The sequence below is a fragment of the Chanodichthys erythropterus genome, chromosome 22 (genome assembly GCF_024489055.1).
Source record: "Chanodichthys erythropterus isolate Z2021 chromosome 22, ASM2448905v1, whole genome shotgun sequence".
NCBI lineage: Eukaryota > Metazoa > Chordata > Actinopteri > Cypriniformes > Xenocyprididae > Chanodichthys > Chanodichthys erythropterus.
The window spans coordinates 31429211-31445971 of NC_090242.1; the positions used below are offsets into that span (position 1 = coordinate 31429211).

The 16761-nt window shown below is 37.1% G+C and overlaps 2 protein-coding genes across 2 annotated transcripts in view; one reads left to right on the forward strand and one right to left on the reverse strand.

Moving 5' to 3' along the window:
* Positions 1-16761, reverse strand: part of LOC137012689 (fulditoxin-like) — a 101942-nt gene that overhangs the window by 63342 nt on the left and 21839 nt on the right. The gene's annotated exons all lie outside the window — the stretch shown is intronic.
* On the forward strand, positions 3505-5298 carry LOC137013272 (piggyBac transposable element-derived protein 3-like). The gene has a single exon (XM_067376957.1). It carries the CDS (start codon positions 3505-3507, stop codon positions 5296-5298), a length of 1794 nt encoding a protein of 597 aa, XP_067233058.1.

A 16761-nucleotide genomic window follows, 5' to 3' on the forward strand; every position in this document is an offset into this window, starting at 1 on the left:
AAGTGATGGGTGATTTCGAAACAAATCTTTTGTTTCGAATCAGTGATTCGGAGCATGAATCAAACTGCCTAAGTGAGTTCAGTAAACGAGGCTTCGTTGCGTCATAACTGTTTTAAAACATTTTGAAATTTCAATGGTTCACCCCTCGGGGGCGATTTCTGTGAACCCATTAAATCATGCGGATTCAATGATATCGCCCCCAGTGGCGAACCAATGTCTGTGGGTTTTACCTGATCTCTGATTAGTTTTATACATTTGTAGACGTTTTAGTATTAGACATTAGTAAAATTAAAAGGAATAATAGTACTTAGGCTAATAGTCTGGCCTGTTTAGCTGAGCCATCCATGAAACAAACAAAACAAGCCCTGAAAACTGATAAAAGAACACATATTATACAGACACGTGATGTCTAATCTAATCTTTGTATGCATGTTTGGTCTGAGTTTTTGCTGCATTTACATTGTTCTGACCAGCAGGGGACACCAGCGAGTGGCGTGTCGAACGCTTCGAAACAGTGAATCGTTTTGCGAATCAATTGCTTAAATTGTTTCGAAGCTTTGGAAAGCTTCGTTTCTCGCATCACTAGTTTAACCATAACTTTCGTTTTTTCTGAAATTATGAACCACGAGCCTTTGAAAACATCAGGAGGAGTTTCATTTTCATCACAATCTCAAGCACATGACTAACATTTTACTAAAAATTAGCGTGAAGAATATGATTTGAATATGATTTTTATTTTTATTTTGTGTGGCCCAAAAAAAGAAAAATATAATCAATGCCTTTTCCAAGCTGCTTGATTACATATGCTGGAGCCTGTTAGGTACAATATATTTCTCTTTATTTATTTCTCTTGTAGATTGTAGATTTTTAACATAAGAAAGCAAGGAGTACAAAAGCAAGAATAATAGCAAAGATAACATCAAAATAAATAAACACATTAAAGAACTGAAAAGTGGGCTAACATAAACAAAGTATAGAAATTTTGAAGAGTATTATTATTTGCAAAGATCATATGCAGCAAAAATATTTTTCTCTTCCTTAAATGTTATTAGATCATTTGTGTGAAAAGATGTTGTCCTTTAAGATTAAGGTTAAAAATAAAATACAAGGCAGCTAGAGGGACCTTTATCACACTTGTGCAATAGTGATATGTAAACATATAGTGACAAAACAATGAAACATTTTCATTGAGTCCTACTGTTAGAGCTGCTCTGAGGCAGTATGTTGATGAAATTAAATTTGTAGTTTAATTTTATACAAGCTAAAAATATGGGTGTGGAGCACACTCTTAAATTTTTAATATATCAACATATTATGAGAAATACTTGAAAATAACCACCTAAGCATTCATTTTTAACCAGCCCCAGGTGACAACAGGCTGGGAATTACAGAAAGATCTTAAAGGGTTAGTTCACCCAAACATTCTGTCATTTATTACTTACCCACACAGCAAAAGGACTCCGTGGCGGATCGGCCGCAGAGGTATCGCGGCTTCCGGAACGTATCCGTGAATGGACCCGTATCGGCGTCCACTTGCGCGCAGTGACGCATCTGCAATTAAGGTGGATCACAGACCCGCCTTGGCTCCGCGCTGTGTCCGCTCCGCATCCGCGATTAAAACCTTACCTCTCCGTTTGGTACCCCCAAAATGATACAACCATTACAGTAAAGGCGCGTCTGCGGATCCGACATGGGTCTGCTCAGGATCCGCTGATTGACAGTAAAATTTACGGCGCCGTCCGGCGGAGGTGATCCTCTGTGTGGCGCCAAAACGAATGGGACAGTCACGCGGGTTTGGCGACTTGAATGCGGATCCGCCTAGGAGTCTCCTGCTGTGTGGGTATCCTCATGCCGTTCTTCGGAACACAAATTGAGATATTTTAGTTGAAATCCGATGGCTCCGTGAGGCCTTCATAGGGAGCGAAGACATTTCCTCTCTCAAGATCCATAAAGGTACTAAAAACACTTCTAAATCAGTTCATGTAAGTACAGTGGCTCAATCTTAATATTATAAAGCGACGAGAATATTTTTGGAGTGCCAAAAAAACAAAATAAGGACTTATTTAGTGATGGCCGATTTCAAAACACTGCTTCAGGAAGCATCGGAGCACAAATGAATCAGTGTATCGAATCTGCTGTTCGGAGCGCCAAAGTCACGTGATTTCAGCCATTGGCAGTTGGACAGGCGATCTGAATCATGATTCGATTCATTTGTGCTCCGATGCTTCCTGAAGCACTCCAAAAATATTCTCGTGGCTCCATAATTTTAATATTGAACCACTGTACTCACATGAACTGATTTAAATATGTTTTTAGTACATTAATGGATCTTGAGAGAGGAAATGTCATCGCTCCCTATGGAGGCCTCACTGAGCCATCGGATTTCAACTAAAATATCTCAATTTGTGTACCGAAGATTAACGAAGGCCTTACGGGTGTAGAACGGCATGAGGGCAAGTAATAAATGACAGAATTTTCCTTTTTGGGTGAACTAACCCTTTAACTTAAGAATCCTATCTTATCTGTTTGGTAACCATAGCAATTTCAGTTAGGACCTCATTTAGGACAAAAGCTATTACAGAATGACATTTCTTATAAGAGCATAATCTTATCTTAACTATGGATAGGAAACGGGTGTTACAGAAGCATCGACAAAAAAATCCTAAAAGCTGTCTTAACCTACTGAGACCCTGCGACCTCATATGAGGACATTACATTTTTGCCTCTTGACACAATGATAGTCAATTTTGTAAATCTTAGACCTGTTGGCCACATTTAGGGACACTGCCCACACCACCTTGTGGTGATATCACAACATTACACCACTGTCAGTGAGAACACAATGGCTGGAATATCAGCAAAAAACTTCTACTCCAGTTCCATAAAGAAAAATGACCCAGGTAAAAATCTATTCAAATTATATGAATGAAACAAATGTATTTATGTACAATACTGTCTCTATCATCATATGGGGATTAAAATTTGACATATTTTAGTAATAGTAGCACTCTAGGACATCAATAAATGTGAAGCACTCGTTTGAGGACATTGGGACTATATAACGTTATTTTTTCTACCATGTGGTTAGCTAAACATGGGAATATTTAGATGGATTTAGACGCATTAGCATTGAAAAAACAACATTTTACTTTGTGTGTGTGTATGTGTGTGGGTGTGTGTGTGTGTGTGTGTGACCAGAGTAAATCATGGTAAATCATAGTAAATAATACTACAATATGGTTTATCAGGGTGAATCATGCTAGAATCCTGGCAAATCATTCTAGTAAATATCGGATATCGGCAGATAGGCCTACTCAAACCCCAGCTGGATCTCTAATTTTTTTTACGTTATTACAGCAAAACTTTCATTGTCAAGAGCAGAACAATTGCTCATGGCAATTGCAAACAACTTTGTTTATCTTCCCCATCTGAGAGGAGGACCTCTCAGATGGGGAAGATAATGATCATGCTGTGGACGAAGTCATTTTACAAGATGTTGACCTCATGGATGAGCATCCTGATTTTTCGCCACCTGATTCATCAGGAGATGATTCCGGTGAAGAGTACACACCGCCTGATGCAGCTGAAGATACTGACTCTGAGAATGAAAGTCAGCCAAATCATGCACAAGTGCACAGACGTGGACGTAAACAACAGCATATTGAGAATGATGAGCTGGATGAGGAAGATCAGAGACATGGAGAGCCCAGACCAGAACCAAGGAATGCTGGACGTGGAGAACGCTGGAGGTCTGCTCCATTTAGACCAAATTTGGTCCAGTTTCAGGATGGAGATGATGGACTGAAAGATGAGCGAACAGGTTGGCAGCCACTGGATTATGTGGAGCAGTACATTGACTCAGACCTGATGAAACTCATTGCTGACTGCACAAATGCCATGTCACTGGGTAACAGTGGGAGATCTCTCTCAACTTCGGTAGATGAGATTTATCACTTTTTTGGAGCAGCAATCTTGATGTCTTGCGTGCCTTATCCACAGATAAGGATGTTTTGGTCCAATGCCCTACAGATCCCCGCCATTAGTAACACAATGTCACGTGATCGCTTCTTCAAACTTAGGAGCCATCTGAAAGTAGTTATTGACTATGATGTATCAGAAGATAAGAGGGAAACCGACAAATTCTGGAAGGTGAGGCCTTTTATGGACCGTATACTTACCGGCTGCCGCCTTCAGGTTCGTCCAGAATGCGTCTCAATAGACGAGCAGATGATCCCGTTTACAGGGGCCTGTCCATTCCGACAATACGTGCCACTAAAGCCAAATCCAGTGGGAATGAAGAACTTTGTGCTGGCATCTGTGGATGGACTCGTGCTAGACTTTGAAGTCTATCAAGGTTCAAAAACCCTGGCTTCGAAGGTTCAGGACTCAGATGGATTGGGTCTAGGAACACTAGTCATCAAACGTCTTTCCGAAACCCTCACTGCTGGCACACAAGTGTATTGTGATCGCTTCTTTACCACCATACAAGCAGTTGACCACATGCTGAAGGATGATATTTATCTTACTGGTACAGTGATGAAGGGCCGAGTCAAACAAGCAATGAACAAGTTACCCGATGACAAAACCCTGAAACACCAAGGGAGAGGTGCCGTCTCCACAGTAACCAGGGCAGATGGGAAACTATGCGTGGTCAAGTGGTACGACAACAAGCCAGTTGTGATGCTCTCCACTGTTCACTCAGAGCAGCCAGAAGATACTTGCCAGCGGTGGTCCAAGAAGGGAAAAAAGTATGTGACCGTGACAAGACCAAGCATCGTGCGTGAGTACAACTCAAAGATGGGAGGTGTAGACATGTCAGATAGAATGATGAGCTACTACCGAATGTCTGTGCGGACAAAGAAGTGGACAATTCGCATGCTGATGCATTTCACGGATCTTGCCCTTGCCAACAGCTGGCTGCTGTATCGCAGAGATAACCAGGAAAATGGCACCCCAAGGAAATCTATCATGAAGTTTCTTGAGTTTCGCATGGTAGTGGCTCAGGTATTCCTCAGCAAGCGTGATGTTCTTCATGAAGGTGCTCGTGTCACAGAAGAAGAGAATGAGAACGGACACCTTCCACCACCAGGCAAAAAATCTCGGGTCGCTCCAATCCCCCATATCTCAGTCCGTTCCAGTGCTGCTCATCTCCCGGAGATGGTGGCCTTGAAAAACCCCATGCGTTGCAGAGCACAAGGCTGCACTGGGAAATCCCGTGTGCGATGCATGACATGCAATGTGCATCTGTGCTTGCAAAGTGAACGAAACTGCTTTGCAGCATTTCACACCGGCCAATAGGGGCTATTCCAGACAGGCTGGAAAGATAGAGGCAGCTAGTTAGAAAAAAAGCCACAGTTCAGATGCTGCTCTGCTGAATTCAACTGTTTGTTACTGTTACAGTTTGCACTTTAGCTGTTTTATTAGCCATGTTAGCCATGTTTCAGGCTGTTTACATTTTAGCCACGTTTCTATGGAGTCAAATTAATGCCTTAAAGTTGTGCACAAAAATAAAGTTTTGCAAAACACAAAAAAGAATTGAGCAATAAAAAAATGTTTTGCAAACAAAAATAAAGAATTGCAAAGGAAAAATAAAGTATTGAGCAGAAAAAAATAAGTTTTGCAAACAAAAATAATAAATTGCAAAATAAAATAAAGTAGTGCAAAAATAAAAATATAATCAATTACAAAAATCAATGACAGCTGTAATCCTATTTTATCTTTGCCACATATTTTTCATGCTCAAACCTACTAAATCATTTGCAACGCTCATTTTATTCTGCGTTTCAGTCAAGCGTGCGCTCACGATACCGGTTTTCTTTTGCGCTGCACTGTTCTGTGCGGATCTCTTTATGGCACTGGTTTGACGTGGGGGTGGAGTCAAGAAACGGGGGCACGCCCCCGCGAAATGCATTGGAGGGGAACGTAATCGGCGACAGGTGAAATAATTCTTTGACATGGTGAAAAATAATGAATGGTTTGTTTTTGTTGGTTTGTTTAGCATATGTTGTCGCCGATTACGACCCCCTCCAACGCATTTCTTATAGTAATATGACCCGTTGCGCTCTGTCTCACTGCCTGTATCCACTTTTGTGTCCTTAAACATTCGGTTTCTGGGGTCGACAGCTTATAAAAACTTATTTCTGGGTTTTTTAGCTTGTTAGCTGTACACCTTGTCACACAGCAGCTTTTAGGCATTGTTCTGTTTTTTGTAATGAGTCAGAAAAGACAAGGAGGCAGCCTCATGCATTACAAAGTCAATGGAGACGGTTGGATTGATTTTTCCCCCGGTGGGCATGGTTTTCAGATTATAATAAATGCGCTCTGTCTCTATGCTTGATCTGTTCTGTTGCGATCTGCGTCTCCTGCCGATGACGTGTTTCGCGGGGGCGTGCCTCCGTTTCTTGACTCCACCCCCACGTCAAACCAGTGCCATAAAGAGATCCGCGCAGAACACTGCAGCGCAAAAGAAAACCGGTATCGTGAGCGCACGCTTGACTGAAACGCAGAATAAAATGAGCGTTGCAAATGATTTAGTAGGTTTGAGCATGAAAAATATGTGGCAAAGATAAAATAGGATTACAGCTGTCATTGATTTTTGTAATTGATTATATTTTTATTTTTGCACTACTTTATTTTATTTTGCAATTTATTATTTTTGTTTGCAAAACTTATTTTTTTCTGCTCAATACTTTATTTTTCCTTTGCAATTCTTTATTTTTGTTTGCAAAACATTTTTTTATTGCTCAATTCTTTTTTGTGTTTTGCAAAACTTTATTTTTGTGCAAAACTTTAAGGCATTAATTTGACTCCATACGTTTCAGGCTGTTTACATTTTATGTAGGCTTTACACTCTGATGTTTACATTTTCAAATAAACTGTGAAAATGTGTCAAATTAACTTTTTGTACCAATGGAGTCTATGTGTGTCATACAGTAAGATAGACCCACTGTACTCATATGAGGACATTCATTTTTGAAAGAACTACTTATTGTATTAAGCTGAAATTTTGAATTTTGACTAATTAGGACCTTCTGGCTCCAACAGCAAATAATATTTCAAAAAGTTATGATAGACCCACTGTCCTCACATGAGGACATCTTTTTCTGCAAAAACTACTTCCTGTACAAAAACAAATTTTAGGTATTATACTTATTAGGTCCTACATATCCCAAATAGCAAGAACAATTATAAAATGCACACCAGGCAATCTCTCAGGTCTCAGGAGGTTAACTTTAGGAAAACCCCACTGGTGTCCTAACTTCAAACCTTTTTGAAGTTTACATTTACATTTATTAATTATATAAGATAAAGAGCAGTGACGGTTGATGGTGGAGAGACTTTTGGAGGACCCAGAGGATGTGCTGCGCTTTGATGATAATTTCTGTATTTTCTTGAGTGAGTGAAGGTGAGAACTTGCTGAATAAAGGCCTGTTCGCACCGGGACAAATTTTGCGCGCGATTTTCACCGACGTTTAACGCCTTGTGACTAAACAACGGGCGCCAATGTGAGTGTGCACACCGATGCAAAAAACGCGAGGCATAAAAGCGGCATTTTTTAAAAAAACGCCTCGGGTTTGTTTTTTTGGTTTGACGCTCCGCGTTAAAAACTGGCCGACCAATGAGATTGGTGCTTTTTTTCACGTGCCTGGAGCTGCTGAAGTTACAGTAAAACACGACTTGGTGGCGCTCAAGCACAAAACACGACGAGCACACAAGACGACGAAGAGAAAGTAAGTAGACGAGAAAGACCCCTACAAACTATCCCTGCGTCTCAAACAGCTCCTTAGCTTCCTAGGTCGTGTATCAGTATACCATTTAAATGAATGTGGCCGACTCCCTGATTAGTGCCCTGAATAGTGAACTAGGGAGCTGATTGAGACGCACGCTATGGGTGCTCTGCCAGTTCTTGGCCATACCAATAGATGTGTATTATTTCTTTTGCTGTTTTTTTTCTTTTACATTCAAGAAATATAGTTGAGAATGTCTATTTCATAAATGTTTATTTGCACTACCGTTTCTGACTACCATCTCTCATATATATGCCATTTAATATCTGCATTTTTATCTTCTTTAACTTTATTAATATCATAAATATGTTTATTTGCACTACACTCTTCAGAAAATTTGGACTAAACTATTAAATTCATATAGATTAGTTTTACGATCTCTGAAGCTTTGAAGTGGTAGCATGGCTGTCAATGACAGAAAGCTCTCGGATTTCATCAAAAAGATTTTCATGAATGTCTTACTTTTTTTTGCAGAATTGTATTGTATTAATATATTGTCATTGTATTAATATTGATTTATTATTTCTTTTAATTTTATTATTAATTCGTGTTTACGTCGTTCAAATAGAGCGCTTAACCAGCTACAGATAAACTGGTAGCCAGGCAACAGACAAGTGTTCTGGGCCGAGAACAGTTAGTAATCATGCTGTGCAGTTCCAGGCTCAAGTGGAAACACAACTGGAACCGTTCCTTACCAAAGAAACGTTCGGCCCGGCGATGGAAAAACGGCTATTGCTGTGAGCAGGAGAGTTAGTTATGCAGTGGGTGTGTTCCAGTTGTGCCAACTAATTTTCAGGGGAAGGTGCTAAAGGTGGGTGGATTTGTTGCTAAAAGTTGCTAAATGACGTTGTGTTGAATGTGTTAAGTGATGTTTTTGTATGCAAAACCCAGAAGCGAGTTAGCATTTTAGGACTTCTGGTTCCATCGACCTAAAGTCTATGGGTTTTTACTTGTGTCTTAAAAACGGCGGTTGTTAACAAGTTGCTAAAAGGACTTTAGACGTCATCATGACAAACAGGACATTTGGACAGCATTTCTCATGAAAAAGTGGATAAGTATTCATACACAGCACAGATCATAACCAGCGAGCATGTTTATAAATCAACTTGTTTTTTAAATAAAGTTTGAGGAAGCTTGGTGGTGGTGACGTTGATCCGCGACCATGGTGTGCTGTAGTCCGTTTATAGCCTACTGTTAGCCTTTTATATCTGACGACTTTATTTAGGTGTCAAAATGTATAAATGTTGTGTTAACTTGTAAAGATTATCTTGATAGACTAAACGTGTAAGTGTCATAACCCTTTGTTAAACAGCTTATTTTTTGTGATTTTCCAAAAGTCTGCATAGGCTTTAGATCGAGGGAATCCGTGCGCCGCTAACTTCCGGGTTGGCCTACAAAAACACGTCACCCCTGAGGTACTCTATAGCATAGAATGCATATAAAAAAATATGATTTGAAATATGTTAATTTAGATTTGTTTATAAAAAAATAATATAAACATATTTTATTTGTGAAAGTAATATAAACATCTTTATGATCAGATATTTTTATTTTTAAATTCAACATTGAATTATTGAACAGTTACACATTTCTAAACAATTACATTTATGTATTTTCTTATTAACTAGTAAAACTACACATTTTCAACAATTACGGTTTTAGGCAGTGTATTGGGTTTTAGTGTGCTATACACTCTAAGAAAGTCTGTAAAAATAGAGCACAGTTTACTGTGTTAATATGAAGGAATTATCCGTATTATCCGATTTTTCACAGGTGTTTTACTTGAATTATACATTGCATTTTGTGTTTTAGGGTTACAAAGGGTTACAACTTAATAGATAACATCCTGGCAGAAAATTACCACTCAGGAGATTCCATCCTTGTCGCCAATTTGTCATGGATAAAATTAAACTTAATTATAATTTGGAAAAACAAACAAGGTGTCTTTAAAAGGTTTTTATTCTTACAAGAAGGTCAAATCAAACATACAGAGTCATACATGCTCTGTGAAATATATATTGAAAAAAAAAAATGACAACGTTAAAATTTTCCACTTCAAAAACTACAATTAATATATATAAAGAGACATAAATAAACAGAATATATTTTACCCAATAGGCTCCAGAATCCATGTAATCACTCATCAGACAAGCAGCTTGGAAAATGCATGGATATTTATCCCAGGTGAAAAAAAGTACATTTCAATAATGTACTTAAAGTGCTCTATTTACGTGCACTTAAGACTAAGACTATCTTAAGAAGTACTAAATAATAATTTTTAGTATATTAAGTACAAAATTATTGCACAAATATAGAGCACTTTAAGTACATTATAGAAATGTTGTTTTTTTTTTTTTCACCTGGTATAATAAAGTATATTTAAGTAAAAAGCTGACAGAACTATGGTTTCTCAATAACTTTACATACTCACAAATTAACAGGTAATAACTAAATCTATGTGTAAATTAAAGTATGTGTGGTTTTCTTTCTTCTGCAGAACACAATATATTTTAACGAATGTTTGGGTCCAAACAACACTGAACCCCAGTGGCTTTCATTTTATGGACACACACACACACATTTCATTTTCAAAATAATGTATGAAATGTAATAATGCAAGAAAAATGTATGATAATTATTTAATTACGTAAAGAAGGAAAAATCTAGTTTCCTCCCATAGTTTCTCTCTTTGTTCCCTTACTTTTTTTTTTGCACTGTTCTTTCCTTTTATCATTATCATTATGTTCACAATGCATATGACAGTACAAAAAAAAAAAAAAAAAAAACTTATTGCATACATCTTATTGCAGGTGTGTTGGCTCCTGCGCAGAGAGAAACTGAATGACTCAAAAGGACAAATAAAAGTTCTACTTCTGATTAAGATCAAGCAACAACCTGAAATATTTTTTTACTTACTTACAAATAGAAAATAATCAAAACTTGTCATCACCGCCATGTCAAGTGAGCTGTGATGTTCATACTATAAAAATGCACACAAAAATGTGCACGAGTCTGATGGATTATTTGTTTAGAAGAACATACATTTATAAATAAATATAAAGGTTACACTTTATTACAAAATTTCAATTTACAATTTTTTAGTAGAATAATATGACATGTTCTTGCTGATTTACTTATAGTCAGTAGAATGTCTGTTGGGGAGCATCTGAATGTGTTAGCAGACATTAAGCAAACAGTACTAATGACTGCTAGTTGACAAGGAGTTGTAAAGTCAGTAGAATGTCTAAAGTGGACTATTGAAATAAAGTGTTCCTTCCCTTTATGTTTGTGCTCCCTCTACAGGTAAAGGAGGGTAGAGGTGATAAATATGTAAGAGCAACTCAAGGCCAGAAGAGGGCGCTGCGAGTGCAGGTGCTGCAGCATGGACTTTTTCTCCTTGTGTTCTACACCAATATTTGTGTTTGTTTAAACTACAGCAAACAAATTTGGGCTTCGCTCCTGCTTTGTATTTCCCCATATTTTAAGAAATCCACAAGTTCCTCAATCAAATCCAGACAATTTATTGCTACTTTTATATCATAGTATTTTAAATACAAAATATTGTATATTTAAAAAATATTAAAGCAAGTTGAATCACTGGCGCATCTTTCATCATGCATCATGGCTTAGTTGGTGTAAAATGATGCATTTAAGTCAATGTGTAGTGTTTAACACAGTTTTATTATTGCCTTACTACTATTTTTACAAGCTAGTGGTACATTTTCTCTTCACAGTGCATTAACTAATGTTAACATCTACAATAATGTATTAGTAAAAGGTGAACTTTAAATTACCAGTGCTGTAGAAGTGCAGTTCATTATTGGTTTGTGTGAACTAATGTTAATGAACACTGTAAAGTGTTACTGTTTTAAATATCCTGTGCATAGAGCTTCATCTTTTCATGAGATTTTGTTGAATGACTGTCTCAGATGCAGCTGTTCAGTGACAGACAAAACATATCTCTGTCATTCGCTGGTCAAAAACCTTGTGACTCCACTTGATCTTCATATTATAATGACATACAAGTGTCTGAACTAAAGACACAATACCAACTTCGACAACACAGTGTTTAAAAAAAATGTTTTCCGCCTGACAGCAATTATATGTAAATTAAAATTGATTTTATTATCACCAACAACACCATATATGACCTTGCTGTGTTCCTTTGTGATCTCGAGTGATGTCTTGTTCAGTCCTGTTGCGTTGCGTTCCCCTTCCAGCCCTATACCCTGAAACCTGAGACTTGATTAGTCCACTTTTAAATAAACTTTTCCTGATAATTTACTCACCCCCATATCATCCAAGATGTCTTTCTTTCTTCAGTCGAAAAGAAATTAAAGTTTTTGATGAAAACATTTCAGGATTTTTTTTTCTCCATATAATAGACTTCAATGGGCACCAAACAGTTGAAGGTCAAAATTAGTTTCACTGCAGATTCAAATTGTTCTACACAATCCCAGATGATAAATAATAGTCTTATGAAGAGAAACAATTACTCATTTTCTAAAAAAAAATCAAATTTTATACATTTTAACCAGAAATGCTCATCTTGAACTAGCTCTCGATACTGACGTTGAGTATCAAAAGTATCGATACTCAAATAAAAATATCGATATTAAGGTGTTTTTTTTAACCAGTCATTTTGTTTAATTAACAATAAATTTAATGCATTCAATATGCATTGAATTAAACAAATAACCTATGTTAGGACTGCATGCATTTAGTATCGTAAGAAACCATTGATGCTTTTGGGAAACGCAGCCCTGAACAATGCTTAACAGAAGACAAAAGAACATAATATGTTTGAGTTATTTCACAGCAAACAACATGAAATAGTAGTCTACATAGTTTTTGCAATTACATTTATTGAAATTGAACATTAAAAGTTTGTATTGGTGTTCTGTTCTGTAACTACATTTTCAGAATACAAATGTTTTATTTTATGGATGCAACAGCCTCTCACTGGCAGTCCCTTATGAAAATGAACCATTACTACAATGACCATAGTTCAGCTATGCCTACAGTATTTGTAGATTTCCATGGTTACCACTATAAGTAAACATTTTAACCATGTAAACAAAAATACAATCTAATAAATTGCAATTAAAGGTGCTACAGAGGATGTTTTGTTTTATACATTTTTGCGATATTACTTGAAACTGTCTTTACTAACTGATAAAGTTAGTGCTTTCGTTGCCACTAGTTCATTGGCATCGGCTTGGTGTGTTCTAGCCTTTACCGGCGTGCTGGTTCCCTTTGCCGGACCGGCTCGGCACCCTTGAGCTTAAACCTATTCCTGGAGGCACACCAACAGTACACAGTTTCAAACTTTGACTAGTCAAACACATCTGATCCAACTCTTAAGCTCATTAGCAGAGACTCCAAGACCAGAAATATAAGGGAGACATCCAAAATGTGCACAGTCAGTGTGCCTCCAGGAACAGGGTTGGGAAACACCTGCTTAAAGCATTAGATCTCTGAGTCATTGTGCTCTCGTCTAGCCTTCACCAAAACAATCTGCTGGTGCTGCCACTTCCTCTCCATGGCGTATTACAGAACATCTCTATCTTAGGTCTTAACTTAAGATATGATAACTTAATTTAGGATTTTCACAAATTCGTATTACTGGAAACCCGTGCATTCATTTCTGCTGCATCTGTTACACTTTTGCGGGAACCAATCACAGACTGGCTTATCCACCTTGCTCGCTATTGGCGGGTACAGAGCTCTTTCTATGGCTCTGGGCGGGTATAACACGATGATGTCTCTCGCACGACAGTCAATCCAATTCCTTTTAACCTCTCAACAATGCTAAATGACTTCTTTAGTTTAGCAAACAAATCGCTTGACTGGGTGTAAATACCACTCACTTTCATGTTTTTTGCACAACCTGCAAAAATCGCTCGTTGCCATTGCTGCTTCTGCAAACCGCTGATCAATGCTACAAACTAAACCTGTCTGGAGTTTGGTGGTTTGACAGATTGAGTGAACCATGATCGAATCTCTCCTTCTTTACTGCTTTACCCTATCATCCCAGCACACTTGGAATATATGATATGAGTTACATGGGATCATTCTTTGATAGTTCTGAATCTTTTTAAAAAACTTGATGATGGTCACTATTCACTGCCATCATATGGACGAGCAAAAGTGGAACATTTTTTAAAATTGCAAAAAAAAAAAAAAAAAGTCCAAAAAGAAAGAAGCACATATGACATTAGAACACCACCAGGGGAAGTAAATGATGAGTTAATTTTCATTTTATGAACTATCCCTTTAATCTCTTTTTAAGAAATAAAATAGTTTATTATTGTTTTATCTTTGCAGCATGACCAGTTTTTTTCTTAAATATGACCCCAGGAAAAGAAAAACAAAGGTTGATTCAGTCTGAGTAACCAGTCCTACCTTATCCTCTCCCAGCAGGATTTGAACTGTGGTCTCTGACGTAGAAGGTGGGTGTGCTAATGAGGAGGCTAAAGGCCGCAGTCAACATGTTGCTAGAGTGCCTCTTGAGATCAGGGGAGTTTACACACACAGCTTTTACTGGCCTACAACAGTTACATAATCTGGACATTGGTTTATGTGATCTGTATCTAATATTTAAACCGTAGAGAGTTTAAAAGATAATGACTTTAATCATCTTCCTTTCCCAGATTCTCACCTGTTACTGTAATGCAGTGGTCTTCATCCCCTGAACAGCTCACTGTGTTTGAGCATGTCTGTCCATCACAATAGTAACATTTCTTTCCATTGGTGACAGTAGAGAGTTCTACAGCAGGAAATCAAGTATTCTTTTATTTTCTGTACAAAATATCTAATGAAACAACAGTCCTTTAGCTGCTCCATTCAATCAGTTCATGACAGACAAGTCAAAACCGTTTTAGTCAAAGTTGTTTTATTTTCTGATTGTATTTCCTTTGAAAGTAAAATGTGTGTTGACTTTACAAAATATTTGTGCATTGTCATTATAGGCAAAATACCTGCGTCTTGGAGGTTACAAAGGTCTGTGTTACAGCAGGATATATTTATCGTCTCAATGCCCAAGTTTCTGGACCCACTTTGACAGATAGAAACACAATTTTTACTCTTCCCTTTATAAGTAATGTCACCTAAAATATGAATGATACAGGAAAGACCAATTAAAATGGAAAACTGATTTATAAATGTCAACATTTAGCACTTTTATTTCAATTTTTTTAAATACAAATCATAACAATCTGAGGGAAAGCAACTTAAAAAATCAATGCAGAAGATTTTGTGATTGAAATTGTAAATCCATCAGAAATGCAGCTCCAGCGAATTATAGCAACATCTTTATTAGTCAAATATAACAGTAAATTTAAGTAATATTGGACTTACCAACTTTTGTTATCCCTGTTATACAGAGGTGGAGATTCCAGGGGTCAGAAAGTAAAAGTCCTGCCATATTTTTATTCCGCCCACTGAAGCATTAATGAGATAACTAAGTGATTAATTGAGTGATGATTGATCATTATTGAAGACACCTGATGATAACAAGCAGAATCACCAAAGGAGAAAATCACAATTTTTAAGTTACCATCATCGAGGTCAGGGTTTGTTTTAGTTGAGCTCTTGACCCTTGCCTTTTTAGTATTAGATTTTGTTTTGGGCAGTTATAACTGCTTTAAAGCCAACCAGACAAGCAAAGTTAAAAGATGATCAGGTGTTGGTTATGTTTTCACATAATCATTATTTGATCTGAATCACTGAACTCATTTAGAGCTCAATCTATGAATTAGATTTGCATTATTGATTATAGCAGCACTGTGATTCAGCTGAAGATCAGCTTATACAATACAGAATTTTATTTTTTTTTATCACAAAAAATATATATATATATATTTTAGGCACACACAAACATCAAGTATCAGCCTGTGAATCTCAATGACGGTGACAAGCAACATATTCTGATCAACAGATCAACTCTGAACATTAGAAAACAAGCTACTAAAAAGTCCCATAAAAACAGCAAAATTTTAATAGTGAGAATAAATGAAATTACTAAAACAATTAAGATCATAATTTATTCATGCAGCAATGCATGATGGGAGGCATGGATGAATTTTGATTGGTGGCTCCCAGAATGCACTGCAACATGCTTAATTATTCTCACCACTGTTGAGATTCACAGGCTGATTCTTGATGTCTGTGTGTTTAAATGAGTTCTGCTTTTTTTTTTTTTTAAATCCGAACTCTTAAAACAAAAAAACAAAAAATGTATTGTAAAAGCTGATCTTTAGCTGTAGAATCACAGTGCTGTTGTAATCAATAATGTAAATCTAACTCAGAGATTGGGCTTTAAATGAGTTCAGTGATTCAGATCAAATAATGATTTTGAGAAAACATAACCAACAACACCTGATCATCTTTTAACTTTGCTTGTCTGTTTGGTTTTAATGCAGTTAAAATTGCCCAAACAAAATCTAATATTAAAAAGTCAAGGATCAAGAGCTCAACTAAAACAAACCCTGACCTCGATGATGGTAACTTAAAAATTGTGATTTTCTCCTTTGGTGATTCTGCTTGTTATCATCAGGTGTCTTCAATAATGCTCAATCATCACTCAATTAATCACTTATTTATCTCATTAATGCTTCAGTGGGCGGAATAAAAATATGGCAGGACTTTTACTTTCTGATCCCTGGAATCTCCACCTCTGCTGTTATACTCTCGCAGTGAGTAGATCCACTGGGACATGTTAGTTCCGTTTGATCTGCACAAGAATTGTTCTCACCCTTGCACTCATAACATTTGAGAGAGTGTCCTTTAGTAATAAAACAGAGACAGTGAGAGGGAGATCCAATGAAAAAAAAAAAGAAAACATTACAAACAATATTTGTCTTTTTGTTTATTTGTACCATTTCAGCGCCCATTTTATAGCTTATCAAAAGGGGAGGATCTTCATGAGAAAATGAAAGTTCAACACAAGTAGACGTTCCTTGAAAAAGAAAAA

Coding starts and splice junctions, on each gene's coding strand:
- LOC137013272 (XM_067376957.1), top strand. CDS start 3,505: ATGGATGAGCATCCTGATTTTTCGCCACCTGATTCATCAGGAGATGAT.